This window comes from Orycteropus afer, unplaced genomic scaffold (genome assembly GCF_000298275.1).
Source record: "Orycteropus afer afer isolate SDZICR_OR568_19922 unplaced genomic scaffold, OryAfe1.0 scaffold00237, whole genome shotgun sequence".
In the NCBI taxonomy this organism is placed as follows: domain Eukaryota; kingdom Metazoa; phylum Chordata; class Mammalia; order Tubulidentata; family Orycteropodidae; genus Orycteropus; species Orycteropus afer.
The window spans coordinates 2,672,228-2,688,451 of NW_006921824.1; the positions used below are offsets into that span (position 1 = coordinate 2,672,228).

Here is a 16,224-nt window from a genome sequence, read left to right on the forward strand (position 1 = left end):
GTAAACAAGAAAAGGAAAAAAAAAATCATGCATTGTTAGCATAATTGCCTAGTATATTAATTTGCTCAAAATTTGATGTTTGGTTTTATGCACTTTGTCGCTATTAACATCTTTCTGTTTTCATGTAGATTTTAATAACTGAATAATTTTAGAAGCATTATTTTAGGAATATGTAGTTGTCACAGTAAATATCTTGTTTTTCTATGTGCATTGTACAAATTTTTCATTCCTTTTGCTCTTTGTGGTTGGATCTAACACTAACTGTATTGTTTTGTTACATCAAATAAACATCTTCTGTGGACCAGGCCCTTTTGATCAGCTTTTGTGTTTAAATAATATTTGCTGTAATATCTCCAGCTTACAAAATTGTTTACCAACAATTTAAGTATTCTGGTAGCATAGTGGCTAAGACACTTCCCTGCTAACCAGACGGCTGGCGGTTCAAACCCACCAGCCACTCCTCGGAAGGAAGGTTGGGCAATCCTACTTCCGTAGTGATACTGCCTCGGAAACCCAAGGAGGGGTCGCTATGAATCGGGTTTGACTCGACGGCACATAACAACAATGATTATATTGGTATTCATTATTTTTACATTTACTTGCCTTCAACAATTTAATGTATACTAACCTCTTGAAATGTCCTATTAATAACAAACTGTAATATTATATGAGAAAGAGTATGTTTTTAGAAAAGAAATGTATTATTTATAAAACACAAAATTTTAGTATTTTAATGTAAATAGGATGGGTGAAGAAAATCTTGAGCATTATTGTCACATGTGTTAAAAGCTAGAAGTTCTAAAGATTTATAATCATCTGTTCCCATTCACAGATGAAATTTTGACCCCAAATGAGAAACAATTTGGCCAAGCCCTAAAGGTACTAAGGGAGCTCTGGTAGCATAGTGGCTAAGACACTTGCCTGCTCACCAAAAGGTGAGCTCCTCGGAAGGAAGGTTGGGCAATCCTACTTCTGTAGTGATACTGCCTCGGAAACCCAAGGAGGGGTCGCTATGAGTCAGGGCTGACTCCACGGCACATAACAACAACAACAACAAAGGTACTAAACGGCAGACCAGACATTTAAACTTAGTTCTTCTGACTCCAAAGTCAAACATAAAGCTTTGGTTTATTTTTGTTTTAATGTTACTGTGTTTCTTTAATTTTTAAAGTAGTTTTATTCTTTTTCTTTATTTCTCTTTTATGAAATAACTGCATTCTTTTCTCATTATAAAAGGAATGTACTTTTTAAAAAAAAAAAAACAGTACAGAAAGATACAAAAAAGACATAAATGTCATTGTGAATCCCTGCACCCAAAGATAATGTAAATTATTTTTATGGACAAATTATGTAGGCAATCCCAGACCCTTAGATCTTATACCCTGAACATGTAACTTGAATAAAATGAAGCCTCAGATGTCTTTGGTGACTGATTTTATCTTAGAATGAAGAAAATGGGATTATATTACATGAAAATTTTGAAACAAGTTTCTAATAGTAAGAACCACTACACCAAAATTGTTGGGACACCATGTATATATGTCACTGCAAATATTATGACCAAAGTGCTTCAACACTTAATTACACTTAGTACTAGAGGTGATTCTAGGGATAAAGTAGTTGCTTAGTATTCTCAAGTCACAAATAAAAAATTCTGCTTATTTTAGTAGCAAATTAGCTTCAGTTGGAAAAAAAAAAAACAAAGAAAAACAGTTGCCTTTGGGTCTTTCAACTCATGGCAACCCCATGTGTGTCGGGAGATCTGTGCTCCACAGGGTTTGTGATGACAGATTCTGCAGAAGTAGACTGCAGGGTGCCCCTAGTGGATATAAAGGGCCAACCTTTCAAATGGCTGACTTTTCAGTTAGCAGTGCTTAACAGTTTACACCACCCAAAGATGCCTCGGCTGAAAACTGGAAGAACGTGGGGTTTTTTTTGTTTGTTTGTTTGTTTAAGAGTACAACTGCTCCATAGGGTTTTCTTGGCTGTAATCTTTTTAAAAAAAAAAAAACTTTTTATTGTGATTTGGGTGAAGGTTTACAGAGCAAATCAGTTTTCCCTTCAATAATTCATAACATATTAGTTAATGTCACATTGATTACACAATGTGACATCACTCATCCTTTTTCCTATGTTTCTTATTTCCATTGCTCCTTTCCTAAAGCTTCCTGCCTTCTGAACTTTGTCCTTGGGTAAATGCTGCCCTTCTGAAATGGAACTGGTCAATTGTTTTTGTGTTTCTCCCTAGTGTTAATGTTCTTTTTATAGTTCCTGCTCTATCCAGGAGCTTCTATTGTGATCCCTTTCAGAGAGTCAGTAATGGTTATATAGTTTCCAAATATTAGTAAATCGTCAGATTATGTAACAGTCTAGAGTTTGGGAGAACAACTTGTGAGAGCACTGATTAGAAGGGAAATCCACATAAAAGGACAGTGGAACTAGAACAAGTACCCATCTCTCAGTCACTGAGAAAACAAGCCATCTAGAGTGCTTTGAGCTATTTGAAATAGAACCAATCCTTCCTTCTAGCATAGTGCCTTCTCTCTGACATCACTACAGTTTATTTGCTGTTGTTAGGTGTCATTGAGTCAGTTTCAACTCAAAGCGACTCTGTACAACAGAATGAAACACTGCCCAGTCCTGTGTCATCCCTTCCAGTCGACTATGATTGAGCCCATCGTCACAGCCACTGTGTCAATTCATGTCATTCACAGTCTTCCCCTTTTTCATTGACTCTCTACCTAGCATGGTATCCTCCTCCAGGTACTAATCCCTTCTGACGACATGACCAAAGTATGAGAGGAAGTCTGGTCATTCTCACTTCTAAGGAGCATTCTGAATGTACTTCCTCCAAGACAAGTTTGTTTGCTCTTCTAGAAATCCATGGTACATTCAATATTCTTTGCCAATACTACAATTCAAGTGCATCAGTTCTTCTGTGGTCCGACTCAATGTCTAGCTCTCGTGCATTTGAGGCTACTGAAAATCATGCCTTTATCTAAGGGATATAACCCTATGCTAGCAACTATAACTCTGTAATAGTTCTCCCCTCTTTAACAACCCCCCCCCCCACGTATGCCTGTACTTTCCTCTTTTCTGGTGTTGTGATTGACCATAGTAGTATTTTCACACCTGGAGACAGTATGGCAAAGGAACTGAGTGTATTTTGTTCATTTGTTCTGAGCATAGAATTACCCAGTCTAGCACTGTGCTAGGCACAATGGCGCATAGATTAGAAGTTAGGAAGAATCTAGCATCTGTTAAGTATTTACTGTGTGCTAGACATTGTGCTAAGCATGTTGCATATACTACCTCACATTCTTTACACCTGAGTAGTGGTGTATCATTTTGCAGGTGAGAAAACAGTCCTGCAGAGGTGGCAGAGCGTTTGAGCTGGCAGTCATTGATTCCAAAGCCTGTGGCTCTAACTACCCTGCAGTGCTATGGCCAACCCAGTGGAAGATACCCTTTTCTTATTTAAAAGAAACAAACCCTTGCTGTCCAATCCCAACTCAGAGAGATCCTACAGGACAGAGTATAACTGCCCCATAGGGTTTCCATAGCTACACATTGCTACAGAAACAGATGGCCACATCTTTCTCCCACAGCACAGCTGGTGGGTTCAAACTACTGGAATTTTAGTTAGCTAAGTGCTGAATCCCTGGACCACCAAGACCTTTCCCCCCATTACCAATGGTTTAAATGGCAAATAGAAAGCAACACGGGTGTCACTTGAAGGTACACAGGACATGAAAAGGATGTCCTAAGAGTGACAGGACAGGAACAGAAATAAAAGTGGTGTTTTGAAATGCTATTTAGTGGGTTTTGAGTTTGACATGAACATTCCAGTCTCAGGATATGGAAAGTATTTTAATAAATAATAAAGATCTATATGAATGTATGACATGATTCTCCTGGGAACTATGACTGAGTGGCATAATAGACATGTTTATTTTCTTTTAAGTTTATATAACTTAATTACCATTTCAAATTGTGATTTCTCCCTATAACCTCTAAAATACAGAAAAGATTAAAGTTACTGGATTTGTAGAAAGAGAAAACATTCTAATACTTCAAATTTTTAAGAGCAGTGTCAAACAATTTGCCAAGTACACTTTTTTTTTTTTTAACCCGATAGAGCTTGGTTAAATAAAACCTTTTAATACACGTTGCTACTTGGAACTAAGAAAAATGTAAAGAAAAAAATCTTACCAATGTGTTCAAGAACTCTGCCACTAACCACTTTGCACATATATTCCATCTCTTTAAATAGCGCTGAACCTGTCGTCTCAGATCGTTTTACAGAGAACTAGTAGAGTCTGTAGAATTTGATACGAAATAGTCTCCCTGAAAAATAAAAGCTACATCTTACCACAAACCTTCCTATGGAATGCCTTCTGGAGCTTTGTTGGGTTTACGACTTTCAGAGATTTGGACATAATATTCTTACCTGTAGTTGAAGGTTTTATCCAAGACATTGCCCAGACACCTGATCTCCTTGAACCACTTAATTTCCTTTTACTCCCTTGCCTTGGATGCGTTCCAGCACGGAGAGGAAAGACAGGTGCCTGAGCGGGGCCGTGATCAGACCCTCAGCCGGGAAAATAAATAGCAAGGATGCGGAGGGACTGGGCACCCCTTCTATTTCTTGGTGTCGCTGGTACTACATTATAAAGATGCTAAACACAAGCCAAGCCAGAAACTTCCCCAAGCCCCGCCCGGCCCGCTGCAAACCACGCCCCAGTACGTGCTCCGGCTCAGCGCTGCAGCCGGGGCCCCGGGCTCCCCCGCCCTTTAGCCCTGGGGCCCTGGTCCCCTACTCAGGGAACCCGCGCGAGGCGGCTGCGTGAGCTCCGTGGGGCGGCTGCTCTCAGGCTCCCGCGCCTACGTGTGAGAGCACACGTGGGAAGCGCCGGCCATTCCTGCTTTTTGAATGGAACGAGGCGAGGGGCCAGCACTGCCCTTTGTCTTCCCTTTCTTGTCAAAATCTGAGGCTGACCCCTTTCCAGAACCTTATCGATGAGGCGAGGGAGAGTAGGACTCAGTGTGATGCGGGAAGGCTCTCTCACATTTCCTAACAAATGCCTTGAGCAGGTGTGCTTGGTAGAAAAATGTCTGAGGTCTAGCAGATTGGAGCTTGGTTAACAATGTAACTTTTTTTTTTATTTTTTTTTTTTTATGAGCCCTCATCTACTAATTGGTCAAAAATAGAGGAGTTGTTTAAGCATGTTCCCCTGGAACCACTCAAAAACTTAGTTTACAGGAGATCAAGCACTTTCAAAGGAGCCTGATGGCTCTGGTTCAGCGCTGGTCTACTGGGCTGCTAACGAAAGGTCAGCAGTGGGAACCCATCAAGCGGTTCTGCCTGACAAAGACGTTAACAGTCCGCATCTGTCAGCTTTGGAAACTATGGGGCAGTTATACTCTGTTTTGTAGGGTTCCTATGAGTCTGAATCTGCTCAACAGCAAAGTTTTTTTTTTTTAATCATTATTATTTTTATTTTTATTTTTTGCAGTGTTTCCTCCTGGCAATGGGTTTTTAAGCACTTTCAGACAAGCCTAATTAAGTAAATCTAAGCTTGTTTTGCTCTTTTTTAAATTTATTTTTATTTTTTGCTTTTTTAAAAATATGTGTTGTGTACATGCGCTTTAGCAAAGAGCTCTGGTGGTGCACTGGTTAAAGCATTTGGCTGTTAACCAAAAAGGTCGGCGGGTGGAACCCACTGTCAGCAGCACCGGGGAAAGATGAGGCAATGTGCTTCCGTAAAGATTTAGAGGCTCGCAAATCCTACGGGGCACGTCTACTCTGTCCTATAGCGTCCTATCAATCTGAATCGACTGGATGGCAGTAGGTGGTTTTCTTTTTTGTGTGGTGTGTGTGTGTGTGTCTTAGTGAGGCTCGCTATTGAGACTCTGGGAGAAGAAAACCTTGTTGGGTGGGAGGGAGAAGACTTTACAGAATACTGAAGAATCTGCACCCTTAAATTTAATCTCCTGTAATTACTGTTTTATGATTGTGCAACTTATTGTAAAGTACTAAGCCAGGTATTGTTTAGAATGTACAGCCTCACCTCTGCATATTTGCAGCTCATAGATTCAGCTGTAGATATGCTGCTGACTACATTTTGCATTTTATTTTCAATTATTTCCTTCAGGAAAATTAATTGCTTATGATTTTTCAAATACAATCTCTTAAAAAGTAAGGATTCATTTTAAAAAATGATCTAAATGTTTTTCAAATATTTTTTTACCGATAAAAACTGATTTGTAGCCTCCATCATCGTGTGTGTGGGCACGTGTTTGTGTGTTTAATTAGAGAGGTGCCTTGAAAAGAGAGTGCTACAATTCTTTAGATCCTGTGGGTGCTGAGTAAATCATTATAGACGCGATCCTCCACAGAACGAAGCAAGCATGGCTGGGCTATAATGTTTATGGGAAAGGCTCATGCATTCTAAAAAGTCGACAATCAGTGTATAGCATGACAAATAGTCTAGGATTCTTGAAGTCAAATCTATTTCTGTGAAGTCAGGTTCTTGAAATACTAAAACATTAAGAAAAACTATTGTATGTTAAGGTCCTTTCCAGATATTTCTGAACAATAGCATTTGCTCTTCGGAGCTGATTTTTGCTAATGGTTCCACACTGCTCTCACAAAATCTTTCACAGGAACACTGAGCAAACTGTGGCATAAGCCATCCTGGCCGGCCAATCTGCTGTCTGGTGCTGTTGAGTCGATTCAAACACATAGTGACCCCATGTGACAGGAGAACTGCAGTATGGGGTCTTGTTGGCTATATTTTTTTCTAAATACATTTTATTGAAATATAATTTATGTATGGTGAAATACACAAAACTAAAGTGACGTGGGTTGATACATTTTTTTTTTCTTTGCCATATTCTCTCTTGGCTATAATATTTATGGAAGTAGATCACCAGGTCTTTCTCCCATGGAGTGGCCAGGGGTCTTCGAACCAGGTTAACTTTTGGTTAGCAGCTGAGCTCTTAACCATTGCACTACCTGGCGCCTTAGTGAGCGACTACCACAGCACGTGAGGGAGGAGCCAGCACAGCAGAGTGGGTGCTTTGCATCAGGCTCTGCCGCTTCCTGTAGTCTCCCACCTGCAAGCATTCCTCACCCTTCTGAGCTTCCATATGGATTCATCTTTAGTTTTCTCATTTTGCTTCTCTGTTTTTACCTTAGGAGGACTGGTGGCACAGTGGGTAAGGCATTCAGCTTCTAACCAAAATGTTGGAGGTTCAAATCTGCCAGCTGCTTCATGGGTTAAAACTGAGGCAGTCTGTTTCTGTAAAGATTTACAACCTTGGAAAATCTATAGGACAGTTCTCCTCTGTCCTATAGAGTTGCTATGAGACAATTAATTTGATTGCAGTGAGTTGGTGTGGTTTTTACCTTATATGAATATTTATACATATGTCTTGCTTCCCCTACTAAACTTCAGAGCATAGTTCCCACCTGGATCATCTTTCATTGTTCCTGAAAACTTCCACTTTGAATACACAACGGTAACTCCATACACAATTGAAGAAAAAGAGAAGATCCCAAGTATTATGGCTCAAATTGTGTCCCTGCCAAAATAAGTATTGTAAATCCTAACCACTGTGCCTATTATTGCAGTTTGTCTTTGTTATATTACTGAGGCAGGATCAGTGTAGGGTGTATCTTGAGTCAGTCTCTTTTGAGGTATAAAAAAGATTAAACAACCAAGCTAGCAAGCAGAGATGGAGAAAGAGAGGTGCCAAACTACATCACCCAGGAGCAGAAACTCAGAGGAGACAAGGACCTTCTTCCAGAGCCAAAAGGGAGAAAAAGCCTTCCTCTAGTGCTGGTACCCTGAGTTCAGATTTCTAGGCTCCTAAACTGTGAGAAAATAAATACAAGTTTGTTAAAGTCACCCACTTGTGGTATTTCTGTTGCAGCAGGACTAAATAACTAAAACATCAATATGTCATCGGGACCAGAGAGAAATTATGATGAGAGGAACAGAAGGAGAAAACTAGGACCATTTTCTAGGTGTCCCAGTGAAATCCGTTCATTCAATGAACAATTTACCTTAGGTGGAATAAATATAAGATATTATTCTAGGACTTGTGGATGATACAAATTTTCTAGACCATGGCATCTGCTGTCAAGAGTGTGGCTAATTCCCATCCTATGAGGTACCCACAAATTCAACTGTAATTGTATAAATACAATTGAAGGCTAAATAGTAATTGAATTGGCCATTTAAGATGCACAGTGGCTAAGGCACTTGACTGCTAACCAGAAGGCTGGAGGTTCAAACCCACCAGCCACTCCTCAGAAGGAAGATGGGGCAATCTACTTCCGTAATGATACTGCCTTGGAAACCCAAGGAGGGGTCTCTATGAGTCGGGTCCGACTCGACAGCACATAACAACAACAAGAAGAAGCCATCATTGGGAGCTCTGGTGGCGTAGTGCCTGAGGCATTTGACTGCTAACCAGAAGCTGGTGGTTCAAACACCCTGGCCACTCCTCGGAAGGAAGGTTGGGCAATCTACTTCCCTAGTGACACCATCTTGGAAAACCAAGAAGGGGTCACTATGAGTCAGATCCAACTCGACAGCAGTAAGTAAGTAAGCCATCACTGGGAGTGCTGGTGGCATAGTGCCTAAGGCACCTGACTGCTAACCAGAAGCCTGGCAGTTCAAATCCACCAGCCACTCCTTGGAAGGAAAGTTGTGCAATCTACTTCTGTAGTGATACTGCCTTGGAAACCCAAAGAGGGGTCGCTATGAGTTGGACCCGACTTGAATGCAGTGAGTTTGGGTTTTTTTGGTTAAGCCACCATTACCTTTCATTTTCATGGTTGTCTCTAGCTTGATTATCTCTATGGCCCAGAGTGCTTCCACTCACTGCCGTTGAGTCAGTATATATTATAGATAGTTATTGAATTATTTGGAAATGAAATTATTATATGATGTCTGGAATTTGCTTCAAAATAATTAGGAATGGGGGAAATGTTTAGAGGTATGGTGTAAACAGTTAATGTGCTCAGCTACTATACAAAGGAATGTTTCATTTCTTAATGGTTATATATATATATATATATACATACACACAGAAACATTATCACACCTAAAAATTTATAATCCCTTAATATCATCAAATATCCAGTCAGTGACACAGTCTTTTTTTGGGGGGGTTCTAAATATTATTGAATCAATACCCTCTCTAACAGTCCCACTACTATGACCTCATCAATTCTTGCCTGGGTCATCATTACCTCTTGTCTTATCTGTCATATCCCTGCCATGCTACATAGTTGCCAAACTGCTGTTTCTAAATCAAAACCATGATTATGTTGTTTTTGTATTTGAAATCCCCTCTACAGCAATAGTAATAATGAATAGAAAACAGTGATTATTCCTGCAGGTAGGAGTGCCAGGGGACTTTGACTTCCTACTTAATATATTTCTGAATCTTTGTAACATTTTATTAAGAATAAAATTACTTTAGGTTTCAGAAAAATAACTTAGGATTTATTACTATTAGTACCACTGTTGATTTTCTTCAGATGAAACTTCAAATGCTTTCACAAGATGCTAAGTCCAAAACTCTTAAGAGGTAGATCTATAGATATAGACACACAAACATCTACCTCTTATCAAAGCTTAAATATCGTCACATAATCTTCTTTGCTGGATGTTTTCTTTCCAGTATTTGTCAACAGGAGCCTTTTGATAATTAGGTTACTTCTCTTTTTATGCATACTTCAACATTTCAATGTGGGTCTACATTCTTGATGCTCCATTTACAGCGTATTTTATTCCTCACTTTTTACTGTTCAAGTGAGGGAGGAAAGAAGCATTTCTACAATTTGGATGTTCCCCTTGGTCAGGGAGCTTTATATATAACATAGCTTCCCACGAGTTGGAAGCTAGAAGTGTGCAAGTGAAGAAGGTATTATTCACTCATAGATTAGAAAAACTGAGGTTCATGGCACTTACGATTACACAATAAGTAAGGCAGGATCCAAGTGTAAGGGTAATTTTATGTCTAATACTATCCTCCTTCCAAAGTCTTCTTGGTAATGAATGTACGTAGCATGCTCTCACTTACTTTGCAGCTTGTAGCTCTCCTCCATCATTGCAAAGGAATGTTTCATTTCTCAAGCCACCAGGTAAGCTTCTAGAGACCTGAACTTATGTGACATCTTCTTTGGTAAGAGCAGCTATGCTGCCTATGGTTTAAAGCATGGCTTTACAGTTAGTCAGACCTGGTTTCAAAGCATAGACTGCTGGAATGCTCTGGGCCTCAGTTTCCTTGTTTGTAAAATGATGTTTATAATTCCTGTCCCATATAGTTGTGCGTAAAGAGTTTAGCAAGGAATCTAGCGTCATAATGTTCAATAAGTGTTAGCTATCACGTTCCATGTGCTCTATTGCCCTGGGTGGTACAAACGGTTTGTGCTCAACTACTAACCTAGCTGGAAGTTCAAACCCACCCCGAGATGCTACAGAATAAAGGCCTAGCGATCTACTCCCATAAAGACTGCAGCCAAGAAAACCCTACGGAGCAGTTCTACCTAGCAACACATGAGCTGGCCATGAGTTGTAATCAACTCAATGGCAGTTCAGTTTGGTTTTTATTGTTTTAGGGTCTTACAAAAGTTATCATAAATTATTATAAAATTGACCTCACTAAAAATAAGAATTTCTGTATATCAAAAAGAACTCCAGTGGTACAGTGATTAAGGCATTCGGCTGCTGACCAAAAGGTCCACAGTTTGTACCTGCCAGTTGGTCTGTGGGAGAAAGATGAGATAGTTTGCTTCTATAAAGGTTTATAGCCTTGGAAACTTACATGGAAGCTTACTGAATATGGTCTTATATGGTCGCTATGAATAGGAATCAACTGGATAGCAGTAGGTTGCGGATTTTTTTTTTTTTTTTGGTATACTAAAAACCAGGAGCTCTGGTAGCATAGTGCCTAAGGCACTTAACTACTAAGCAGAAGGCTGGCAGTTCAAACACACCAGCCACTCCTTGGGCAATCTGCTTCTGTAATGATAGTGCCTCAGAAACCCAAGGAAGGGTCATTATGAGTTGGGGCTGACTCAACAGCACACAACAACAACAACAACAACATACCAAAAATCACCATGTTGTTGTTGTTATGTGCTGTTGAGTCGGAACCGACTCATAGTGAGCCCTCCTTGGGTTTCCAAGGCAGTATCACTATGGAAGTAGATTGGTCAACCTTCCTTCCGAGGAGTGGCTGGTGAGTTTGAACCTCCAGCCTTCTGGTTAGCAGTCAAGTGCCTTAGGCACTATGCTACCAGACCTCCTAAAAATCACCATAAAGATCATAAATAAAAACAAGCCACAAACTGGAAAAAGATTTGTTACACACATAATAAGTATAAGTTTAGTCCAGAATATAGAAAGTGCTTCAATAAATCATGATGAAAACTGCAGACCATCTAATTGAAAGATAAGCAAAATATATAAACAGGCATTTCATAGCAGAGAAAATATGAATGGAAAATTAGAATTTGAAAAGGTGCACAACCACATTAATAATCAGAGAAATATATATTAAAGCCACAATTAATTACCCAGATTTGAGATAATGTGGCTCAATCGGGAATGCTTATATACTGCTAAAGTCAGTTGCTGGTTGAGTTGATTCTGACTCATGGCAACCTGCTAGTAAAGTGTAAATCAATTCAATCTCTCTAGAAAACAACTTGACCTGCTCTTGTAAAAGTGAATATTTGCATGTATTATCACCCAACAGTTCTATTCCTAGGTATTTATAGACTCTTGCAACACGTAAGGAGAGGTGCCAGATTTAGCAAACAAAAACACAGGATGCCCAGTTAAATTTATTTAAAATAAAGTGTTTTTTTTTTCTTTTTTTTTAAGTTTACCTGACCTTCAAATTTAACTGGGCATCCTGTATTTTACCTGGTCAGCGTACAAATAAGATGAGGCATGTAGAAGACGATTCATAGTAGCATTGCTTATAATAGCAAAATCTGGAACCCACCTAAATTTCCATTGAGGAAATAATGGATAAACTGTGGTATATTCACACAGGGACTATTAAGCAGCAGTGAAAATGAATGAACTTCAGCTATGAGTAGTAACATGAATAAATCTTAGAAACAGTATTAAGTGGAAAAAGCAAGTCAAAGAATATATATTAATTGCAATCTTATCTTCATAAAACTCAAAAACCACCACAACTAAGCAATCTGTTGTATAGAGTACATACATAGGTGATACAAGAGAAGGAGAAAAAAATGCAAAGTAGTTATTATAAAGATAGTGGTAGAGGCAGGAGGTCACAGATAATGTTGGTAATGTTCTGGTTTACACAGGTAAAGGGTACACCGGTGTGTGTTCATTTCACGGCTATACATCTTATCTCAGACATGTCCTATAAGTTCTACAGTGTACTTTGTTAGGTGTCACTGAGTCATTGCGAGTTATAGCGACCCTGTGTGCTACAGAACAAAGCTCAGGCCTGCACCAGCCTCACTATTGGTGCTATGCTTGAGCCCATTTTTGCAGCCACTCTATCAATCCATCTTGTTAAGGGTCTTCCTCTCTTTCCATGACCCTCTACTTAACCAAGCATGACGTCCTTCTCCAAGTACTAGTAGTTCCTCCTGATAACATGGCCAATGTACATGATATGAAATCTCACCATCCTCACTTCTGAGGAGTATTCTGGCTGTACTTCTTCCAAGACAGAATTGTTCGTTCTTCTGACAGTCCATATTCAATATTCTTCCTCAACACCATAATCCAAAGGCATCAATTCTTCAGTCTTCCTTATTCATTATATTTTAGGATACCTGTCTTAAAGAAAATAGCTTATTTTGCAATCTGAGAAGGGGTGAAAGTACAAAACAGTACTCCCAAGCTAGCTCCTGAGAGTAGGTTAGAGTTGGAATGTACATTTATCAGGTAGATACTTCCTGCTAAGTACTGTGCTAGATGATAGTGTAGAGCTGTGGGTTGTGATAGACGGATGTTCATAGAGGGTAAAAAATACAGCTCCTCTTCTTAAAAGCTTTTGCAGAAGGCTGCTAGGGACTAGGAAAGCCACACATTAAGCACCGTGGTATGTGGTACTGACTGTACTTGCTACTGGCGACCAGGAGAACGGGCCCAGTCAATTACCTAATACTCTTTAGATCCTGTTCGTCTCTTTACGTGGGGTGGTGGTGGGCTGAGGTTGAGACAGTTCTCCCCCAGCTCTGAAAGTCGACTTGTGTCATTCTAAAACCAAAAACAAACTCACTGACGTGTAGTCGGATCTGACTCAGCGACCCTCCTTGGGCTTCCGGGGGAGGGGTGGGGTGGGGTGGGGGGGTGGGGTGGTATCACTACGGAAGTAGATTGCCCAATCTTCCTTCTAGGACCACTTTAAAGGAGAGGGAGATTGAGGGTACAGGCAGTTTATATTTGTTGTTGTTGTCGTTATGTGCCGTCGAGGCGGCCCCGACTCATAGCGACCCCTCCTTGGGTTTTCGAGGCAGTATCACTAGGAAGTAGGATTGCCCAACCTTCCTTCCGAGGAGTGGCTGGTGGGTTTGAACCGCCAGCCGTCTGGTTAGCAGGCAAGTGACTTAGCCACTATGCTACCAGAGTTTATATTAGCGAGCAGAAAATGAAAACCTAAAAATCCTTCTTGGCCTGGGGAGACTCTTGAGATGTAAAGTTGGTTAAATTAAAATAACTGGCTTTATTCTTGGAAGAGTAAATATAGGAATGGAGCGGTGCCTAAGGCATTTGACTGCTAACCTGCTAACCAGAAGGTTGGCGGTTCAAATCCACCAGCCACTCCAGGAAGACACATCAGGTAATCTACTTCCATGAAGATTTACTGCCTGGGCAATCCAAAGGGGGTCTCTATTAGTCCGAATTGACTGCATCATGGCAGTGGGTTTTCGGGTTTAAAACAAAAGCGCACACAAAACAACCACAGTAACCCTGACTCCGGCCAGCTGTATGTGGGGCGAAATAGGCTGTATCACGTGCCACGGAGCGCGTGTGCGTCACGGCGTAGGGCGGGGCGTCCGGGCACGGTTTCCTCAGCGACACTGAGAGGCTGGCCGCTGTGGAGTGCCCCTGCAAGAGCGTGACGTGTGGGCGTGAGAAGCATGGAGACCCCTCCGGGCCTGCAAACCGACTGTGAAGCGCTGCTCAGTCGCTTCCAGGAGACCGATAGCGTGCGCTTCGAGGACTTCACCGAGCTGTGGAGGAGCATGAAGTTCGGGGCCATCTTTTGGTGAGTGTTTGTCGCCACTCACCTCCTCACCCGGCTCAGGGGCAGTGTGGGAAGTTCTCCTCTCTCTCCGCCCCACCTCCATCCCCACCCCCCTGGCATCATCGCACCTGTTCTAATCTGAGATTGTCAGCTACCTCTATCCCGAGCCTCGGGTTCTCGCTTTCTCTGGGATTTCATTGGGCTTCAGCTGTATACTTTGCGGCCTCCTCCCGAATATACGTCTCTTCCTGGCGGTCCTTTTAAACTTTTCTCTCCATTTCCACTGTCTACCTTTCCAAGGTCGCCATCACCTGCCCTTTACCAGTCTAGTTCTCCTGGAATCCCATATTTATAAATAAAACAAACATACAAGTAAGCAAAGAAACAAACAAAAACCCTGTAGATTGCATTTTTCACACAGCAGCCGGAGTCTGATGAGGTCGCTCCCCTGCTCAGCACCGTTCAGTGTTCCTGTTGCCTTCAGGGATAAAGCTCAAGTTCCGTAACTGAGCTTTGGGAACTGGCCTCTGCCCCCTCTCGCCAGCATCATCTACTGGTCCCCTCCATGCGCTCACTTTCTTACTGTAGTAAGAGGTTAGTGCCTTTAGCCCTTCCAGGCATTTCCTCAAACCCGTTTACCTGGCCACTTCATTCTTCACTCAGTTTAAGCTCGGTTGACAGTTCTTCAGGGAAGCCTTCCTCTGCTCTTCTACACTGAGGTGCCGGTGCTCTTTTTTCCCTATAGAAACCTGTGCTTATTTTATCTCTTCACTTACCACATTATTATTGTAATTGTGTAGTTGGAAAGGTGGGTAAAGAGCGTGGATTATAGAGCCCAACTGCTTGAATTTGAATGCAGGGTCCACTAACTAGCTGTGACTGTGGGCAAGTTACTTACTTTCCTGAGCTTATGTATCTGTAAAACATGGATAATCTTGTTATTAGGTGCTTTCAGGTTGCTTCTGACTCGTATTGCCCCTATGTATGACAGAGTGAAACACCGCCTGGTCCTGGGCCATGTTCACAATCGTTGCTATACCTGAGCCTGTTTTTGCAACCACTGTATCAACCATGATATCTGGTCCCTCCTGATACCATGACCAAAGTATGAGAAGCATTTCCAGCTGCATATCTTCTGAGACAGATTTGTTCGTTCTGGAATGCTATCATATATTCAGTATTTTTGGCCAACACCATAATTCAAAGGCATAATTTTTTCTTCAATCTCTCTTGTTCATCGTCCAGCTTTCACAAGCATATGAGGTGATTGAAAATACTATGGCTTGGGTCAGGCTCACCTTAATCTTCAAAGTAATGTATTTACTTTTTAATATTTTAAAGAGGTCTTTTAAAATAATTTCACCCGGTGCAATACATTGTTTGATTTATTGACTAGCTCCTTCCCTAGGCATTGATTATTGATCCAAGTAAAAAGAAATCCTTGATAACTATTCTGGTTACCTAGTGCCACTCTGACAAGAATATACCACAGATGAGATGGCCTTAACAAACAGGAGTTTATTCTTATAATTTGGAGCCTTTAAGTCCAAGTTCAAAGTGCCAGGCTCTAGGGACTGGGTGAAAGCCCCTCAACCTTGGGGTCCAGCTGTGCCTCCTGCTCCTGGCCCACTGGAGCTAGAGGCATTTCTTCACTCAGACAGCTGCTGGCTTATGAGGCTGAGAAGCCCAGGGTTGACAAGTAAAAAGGCACAGTCCCGATGTTACCAAACCACACAACAGGCCATTAACTTAAGTCTTTTGTACATCCCAAGGTCGGCAGAGCATAGCAGGCTGCTGAGCAATGACATGGCTACTTGCAGGGTCCCAGCGTGCCATAGGCTAGAGACCATTTTCAAAGCTTCTCCTTATATACAGGAAGCGGACCACATCCCAAAGGCTGCTTGTGGAAGATCCCACCGTGGAGATCATTGCCAGTCTCATCATGGGGAATAACTACCA

At 41.2% G+C, this 16,224-nt stretch overlaps 1 protein-coding gene across 1 annotated transcript in view; it reads left to right on the plus strand.

Moving 5' to 3' along the window:
• Positions 1 to 14,158: 14,158 nt before the first annotated feature.
• The window catches only part of SNAPC1 (small nuclear RNA activating complex polypeptide 1), a 31,672-nt gene continuing 29,606 nt past the window's right edge, over positions 14,159 to 16,224 (plus strand). Inside the window, exon 1 of the mRNA XM_007949090.2 lies at positions 14,159 to 14,286. Within this exon, the coding sequence (XP_007947281.1) occupies positions 14,159 to 14,286 (128 nt within the window). The remainder of the gene's footprint in view (positions 14,287 to 16,224) is intronic.